At 38.4% G+C, this 7,653-nt stretch overlaps 1 protein-coding gene across 1 annotated transcript in view; it reads right to left on the reverse strand.

The window, feature by feature from the left end:
• The window catches only part of cpxm2 (carboxypeptidase X (M14 family), member 2), a gene marked incomplete in the record, with an annotated part of 32,622 nt that extends 25,235 nt beyond the window's left edge, over positions 1-7,387 (reverse strand). The window contains 3 exon segments of the mRNA XM_014007029.1: positions 1,312-1,410; positions 6,661-7,143; positions 7,256-7,387. Of these exon segments, the coding sequence (XP_013862483.1) occupies positions 1,312-1,410; positions 6,661-7,024 (463 nt within the window).
• Between the last annotated feature and the right edge of the window lie 266 nt (positions 7,388-7,653).

The following is a 7,653-nucleotide window of genomic DNA, read 5'->3' on the forward strand; positions in this document are numbered from 1 at the left end:
GTCCAGAAGACCTATACAATTTTTTTTTTCTTTTTGATTTTTTACCTGGATTACTGAGATGCATCAGGACATCCATAATGCAAAACCACCGACAACWGCATATATGTCACATAAGACCTCAAAGACACACAGAAAGGCCACAAATAAATAAAATGCAATCCATATGCGACCGAAATATACGTACAGTATAAAGATAAATTCAACGTGGTATAAAATGGGTAAAATGAGGCATAAAACAAATCACACGAGCGAAAAAAAAAGATGCAAATCCATTGACAGAGACTGAAAACAGTTAATGTTATGCTCCTCTGCATTAATGGCATTAGCATTGCGTAAAYGTTAGGGTGATGGATGTGCTTCACTGTCCAAAATGTCTAAAAGGAATGTTAGATGATGCTTGATCGGAGCTTCCTTGCCTAGTTTTTTAACCCACAAGCACAACCGCTGCGTACACATGTTTATACATCACTAAGCAAAACCAGCTTGGCTCRACAGATTTATCTTCCAGCTGACGACGGTAACGTCAAAGCCTCCCTCTGTTCCACATCCCTGTTGGTCTCACATCCTCCTCCCGAAACGGACTTCCTGCATGTGGAGGTGGCAGGCACTCAGCTCTGCTCCACAATCGCCCGGCCATAAAGCTTTTGGAGGGCCAACAATTATTCTAAGAGGAGAAATTGAGCTCCTAATCCTTAGAAAGTGTTTCTTTTAGTGGCGAAGCCAAACAACGACGTCCAACTTTTCTTGTTTCCTCTGCGCCGAATTAAAGACGGCAGGCTTTCGTTTTCTCTGACAGTTTCACCACAGGAGCTTCAAGATGAACTCGTAAATTCACTCCTGATCAACTCTGCAGCACCATGAGGTACAGCTTCCTGAGTTTTAAACAGCAAACGTAATTCTTTATTAAAGCATCTTTTGCATTTAAAGTCAAGATTAACCTTTCGTTCAAGAAAAGGCTACAGAGGCACATTGGCTTTGGTGTCGGAAATTTACTGCGAGCTTTGGAAACCAAACACAACGCCTCGTAGCTAAAGAGGACATCAGTGCCTCTGTGGTTAAACTCCGCTCCAGAGAGTATCAACTGCACTGCCAGACTTCTCCTCGGAGGGAAAATATGCTTTCCAAACGAAGTTTTTGCTTCCAAAGTATTTGTCATCTCCCAGAGAGTTTGCTCCTTTTCTCTCCGTCTCGATGGCTCTCGCGCAGGTGGAGGAACGATCCTTACTCATTGGAGAAAACATTAATTTTTATGAGCTCGTGAATTTCCCCATAACAAGAGGAAGAGCTGCTTTCCTTTTTTTTCCCACTCACCCTCTTTTATTGAGCTGTACTGTCCGACTCCTTCAGAGATGCTGCTTGGATCTTTAAGGGTGTTCTTGGGCTTCACCGCCTTCTTGCTGGAGGCTTTCACTGAGAAACAAAATCAGATTTGAACAAGATAGGAATTAAATATCGAACAGCAAATGACTTCAGCTGTCAGAAATGTAGATTCGGAGTTCAACGCTTTGGGGTGCTGACAAAGAGGAAAAATTTTATTCTGCATGAGGATTAAGAGCTGAGCCAAGAACATGGGCGTAATTTGTGGGGAGGTTAGGGGGTTATGACCCTCACAATACCCCCACCCCAATAAAATTACATTAGCTGCAACTCCCTTGTTGTCTTTAKGTRCATTTGACCTTATTTCAAAATTTACAATGTCTGTTTGAGCATGATTGYTGAAAATGACATGCAGGGTTTCAGCCTGTATGTATTTGAAGAGAGCCAGSAGAGTTGCAGGAAAAACATTTGTCAATTGTTTGTTTCCTTTATTTCTTAATATTTTGCTTTAAATGAGCTAGAATTTCTTATAGCTGTTTAAAGTGATGTAGTGCACACATATTTCGAGGCTTTTCAAAGTGTTTTATTGTCCTTAGGCTGCCAATTCACTCATTTTCAGAAACTGCAGCCCCTTAAAAGTAGGCCTAAACCTGAAGCCTTATTTTTATATCTAAACTTTTCATTAACTGTTACCGTGCTTATTGCAAGGAAAACTATGGAAATAAGCTAACGCTAAGTCACTGTCGTCATTACAATGTGAACATTGGACACTTTAGCAGATATTTCATTCATCGCAAACTTAACTTTACTGTTGTGTGTTAAAACATCAGCTAGAGAAACTTACCTTAACTGCAGAAAGTTGGAAGCTCAGTGAATCTGCAGCGGACAGAACAGGCTGCCTCTTTAATGTGACATGTTCCGACTGCGGAGCGGCAGGTGGTGTTTGATGCAGGGCCGAAACTAAGTTTTTCAGGGGCCTCAGATTACATTTAAAATTATATATTTTTGGTAAATAAATGTTTATTTTAAAAGTTGTAATGGGCTTTTGGGCTAACGAACAGTTAGTAATTACAAATATTTTAGAAACATAAAAGTAGGGGGGCTACTGGGGAGGGGGGAGACACAGCTGGGGGTCAAGGCTCTACAACACGGGGGAAGTTGCCCCCCCTTGCCCCCCTGTCGATCCGCCCTTGTTTTCAGTCCATTATTTGAACATTTTCTAAGAATTTTTGTAAGTTTTTTTTTGTTAATTAATTACATCTAACTCATAAATCCTTCAGCCATAAAAAAGCTTTCTAAATTCAAGAAATAAACCAACACTGAGGTGACATGTTATGGGGTTTTATGAAAGAATCAATTTCTTYACTGATTTTTGTTACTTTTTGGTAGCAGTCTGTAATAAAATCACAAATATTCCAATTCATTTATTTGACTCTATTAAAAAAATTACAAAAAAGGTTGCTGAGCACGAATTTTAGCACCAGAAAGGTAAGTCACAAAAAACTAATAGTTGAAAACCTGTCATACAGTAGATGATAAGCAGAAGGCAACGTTTCACAGGTTCTGTCAGGTCTTTGCTGAGTTTGTTTCTGTTTCTTGAAGATATGTCCTTCRGATGTTCATCTGATTGTTTCAGACCTGATACTTTTTTTTTCTGTCTCAACGTGACTAATTTCCTCCCAATCTAAAGCACAGTATGTTGCCAGGTAAGGRCTGAGTAGAAAATGGATGAAAAGGCAGCCAAACTCAAAATGAAGACTTTTATAAAGCCTAATGTTCAAAGGCACTGTAAAGCCTACAGTAAAGTCTGGCTTCTTCAAACAAAGTATAATGAAATTCAAACTGTTYGAATCATTTGCACAGTACTGTCAATCTTTCACTCATATCAGCTCTCTAATACATTTAAATAAGTGCTTTGATGCCTTCACATAGAAAATCTGCCCTCAGGTTCAGTGCTGAAAACTTCCTGCACACCAGGCCAGACTGGGCTAATGACTCACATTCCACAGACCGGAGACAGAAATGAAACGTGTGCTTTTTGTTCGACAGAGTCTCAGGTCATGACAAAACCCTCTCACACATCTGAAAGTCTTTATCCTGTTTCTCAACGTGAGGACGGTTCCTCTTCGACGCTCTGAGCTGCAGATGTGTTTCAGCTGAGGAAAAGTGCCAACATCTGCTCAACAAGACATTACTGTGAAAACAGATTCGTATCATGTTGAGGTGATCAGATTACAGTAGGAGTAGCTGTTAAAGTCAAATAAATGTTGAAATTCCTTTGATGTCAAGCACATTTAAAATGCAAAGAAAGTTTTTTTACAATTATAAACCATAAAAACACTCAGCTCAATTTGTGAATTGCTACATTTGTATACATTTTTCACCAAATACCCCCCCCCCTCCACACACACACCTATTCTTCCAGAACATATAAAATTAAACACTTGTCTAAATTCACTAAAAAAATCTTCCTTTGCTTCTTATTAGTTAGTTAGGTTATTTGTTAGGACAGTGCACATTAATTAACATTACCACAATACATGGCAGTGTAAATATGCAAGAGTTAGCACAGTAGCTAAATTTCATCCCTTGTCCTACAAGTAGGCTATCAGAATGCCTCACTATACAATTCAAATAACAAAACACAGCACGAAGAAAATAACTAACAGACAAAACAACAACAAAAAAAACTAAAAACAAAATTGAAAACGAGAAAGGAAAAAACACACTCAGCAATAGGCAATGGAAGAATTATGAATGGGTACATAACAGATTTTCTTTCAACCAATGCTTTAAGTTTCTTTTTAAAATTTGCAGTTTTCACTGTCTGATATATGTTGACAATTTATTATATTATTACATATTATAAACAAAATTGACTTTGCATCATGGCCTATCTGAAAGGCCTTTAAATTGGCCTCCCTTTAAGAACCTGCAACCATTTCTGATTCTCCCACTCCAGCACATCTTCACAACAACGTTTCGGGGGCAGGGCTGCTCTGTGGGGCGGGGGATCGGCTGCAGACTGCGCTCCAGGGAGGAGCTTTGTGTAAATGGGTGGGGCTTTGTACCATCAAGTGTTCAGGCAGCTCCACATGACTACCACAGGAGATTCAAGGATTTCTCAAACACGCATGAATGAGTCAAAGCAACACAATGGGTAATTTATATCATGTTATAAGGCTAAATTTTTTTTGCATAATGCTACCCCCACCCCCTTTAAGAAATGTACAGTATCTCATCCATTATTCATCAATGTTTGTCATTACAAAAGGTGGGCAATCATAACAGCCCTTTCGTGTGCATGTGTTGTGAACCAAACTTGTATAATTCGAATTTTAAATCTCTAAAAAAATTAAGACTTTTACATTAATATGAATCCTTTAGAATAAAGATATGAATGAGCTGAATAATGTGAGCAAGAAATTAAAAACTGAAGCAAATTTTGATTTTAAATTCCACAGAAAATTATGAATTTGATTGCCAAATGGTGTTTATTAAAAGAAAAACAAGTTCTGCTCATTTTGTGTTTTGCAGGAGCCAAGCTGAAATTAATACAGGATGATTTTTAGAGCTTCACTAAAAACAGACAATGGTAGAAATTATCTTTATACAAAACCGCAAAGTCAAGCAAAAATGTTTRAATTAGCATGACAAGTTGATAAAACTTTGAAAGTTGAGTTTGACTTGATTCAAATCCCCMCTAGCTCAGTCATGAACCAACATAGTATCAGTAAATAGTTTTAAAGTCTTTACAGTCATCATCCATGTCCTGACTGCGCCCTGCAGAGCGAAGCAGCCCAAAGTGAAAGTAAAGTCAAGAACTCTGATCTGAAAGCTTCTGCAGGTTTCTCCTCCTGTGGTCCCACCTGCAGCAGGAATCCCTGCTCAGACATGTGAAGTCAGATGCCTGGAGGATGAGGTCAATGTCCACAGAACTCACTCACCCACTACAAAAAATTAAAAAAAACAGGAACCCTCACACACCTCCTGCCATCCTCCAATCACGTGGCCATATTTTACACATWGAAACACATAAACCTGTCACTGAGATTCACATGGTGAGATCACGTTTTAAGAACAGTGCAGATCTCATGCAAACAGTCTTCTGCAAAGCAAAACTTTTTTTTTTGCAAAAACTTGACAGAAATATAAATCTGGTCTGTGCATGCAGGGAGGGGTGGGGGGAGAGACAATTTAAGAGGTCATTAGTTTGCAGAGTTGTTACATATTTTCCTAAGTAATTGGAAGCTGTTATAATTATAGAAAAATGTGTAATTAAAACTACAGTTACTTGTAAAGAAAAATAGCCACAAGTCTAATTTGCATGGCATTCTCTGTGAAAGTTGGCCGATTGTTACTTAGAATTCATTTCATTTTTTATTATTATTTCTATTTGTGAACAAAGTTGTCTTTTTCTAGCCTGGAGCTGATGCTGTGTAGGGTGGAATTTGCATTTTACTCATATTGCCAAAAAAAAAAACTATGGTCTAAGAGTGATTTAACATATGTAATAAATGTCTATTATTTAAGTATTTTAAAAGTAGTTTGCTAAAAGGTCAATGTTGAGTATGGCTATGAATTTATAACTGCTGGTTTGAAACAGTTAACAGCCACTGTCAGATGATATTCAGTAAAATGTTAGAAAAGTCAATGAAAAATTATTAATAGTGAGTTACATTACTTTTAGAAAGTAAACAGAATAGTAATGCATTTTAAGTGGAGCAATTTATAATTGTAGCTTTTCCAGCACTGTTAATTTGTGAGTTTAAATGCGTCRTTGATATTTTGTAACCCATTCAAAAAAGATGTAACGGATTACTCAAGCACTGATTCAGTCATYGGTTTTAAAATCAGATTAAGATYATTTTGACTTTTTTYCAAACAAAATGAATTGTTGCCRTTTTWTAATCAAATGTTTCTTCTCGTTTAACTTTTTWCTGTAACTTTTTTCTGTAACTTTCATTTTTACAACAGATTATAACTTTAAAATAAATAGTTATCACTAATCATTTACCCAAAGTTTTCAACAATCAAACTGCCTTATTGTTTTACCATAACAGTGAAATCGATTGATTCATTTTTCTAAACCAATTCACATTTTAAGCAATTCTAATCAATTAGTAATCGAATCGTCACATCTATTCCAATCAAGGTTTCTCATTTATTGTGGGTTTATGAGAAATTATGACGATTTTATGACCAAGTTCTAACTTTTATGTAATGTTTGCTGCATTGTTTGAAACAAACGCCTGTTTTTGAATTCATGCCATTTCTATATTTATTATTTGATCAGAACTTTGCTCAAGCTGTGTGCACAAGGTGTGACCTTTTTTTTTTTACCTGGCTTTGCAGGAGCTGAGGTTTTTTCAGTCTTCTTGTTGCTTTCTGGCTTCCCTTTGGGAGWTTTCTTGCTCTGCCTCGGGTGTTCATGCCTGTCAGGTGTTGAGGCAACGGGCTTCTCCCGAGCTTGAACCTGATGGTTCTGTTYCCTCGTCAGCATCTCCTGCATGTAGTAATCCTCGTGCTCGCCAGCGGAGCCAAGGCTGAGGTCTGCGAGCCCTGCGAGGAGCAGCAGAGCCAGGGGCGTCAGGAGGTTGATGCATTGCCTTATCATGGCCTGGAGAGGAGGGGAGGGGAGGATTATGTGCAGCTGAGAGTCCCGTCTCCAGATGAGCCTGCTGTTGCTGCTCCTGCTGCGTCCCATCCACTGCTCGTCTCCCTCTCCCCTTCCCACTCCAACGAGAAGAGGGTTCASAAAGTTCTCGGAGCACTCCAAGTAAGTAATAAAGGCAGAGGAGCCAGAGGGTCCATGAACGCCTCAGTCTGGGGAAAAATGTGGTGAGGGAGGGGAGGGGAGAAACACAATAAGGCAGTGGATGAAGGAGCAGACACAGAAACAGGTGATTCACTTTCTTCCCCCTTGATTTAAACCCACCTTTCAAGCTGACACATTGTTCTGTCATTTTATTGGTCTGTGGGGAAGAAAAACAGGGACAGAAACATGATCTGACACCTCCAGGATCTGTTTTCATCTTCATCCCCTCCCATTATGTCTTCCACGTGAGCTGCTTCAACAAGAGGAAGGTTTCTTTTTTTCCCAGCAGAGCAAACAACTGAAAAGAAGTGTTTTTTTATGCAGTGTRAAACGGCACAAAACCAGCAGGAGTAAAAACAAAAAATACTTCAGTTTCACTTGTTGCTTTTCTGCTTATAGGGTGCTGTTTGTAAAGCAACTTGTGCATAAAAATACCAGCTAAATTTAGTCACATTTAGCTTCAAACATACATTTAACATTTAACATTTACATTTAACATTTAACATTTACATTTAACA

The sequence above is a fragment of the Austrofundulus limnaeus genome, unplaced genomic scaffold (assembly GCF_001266775.1).
Source record: "Austrofundulus limnaeus strain Quisiro unplaced genomic scaffold, Austrofundulus_limnaeus-1.0 Scaffold39, whole genome shotgun sequence".
Classification (NCBI taxonomy): Eukaryota; Metazoa; Chordata; class Actinopteri; order Cyprinodontiformes; family Rivulidae; genus Austrofundulus; species Austrofundulus limnaeus.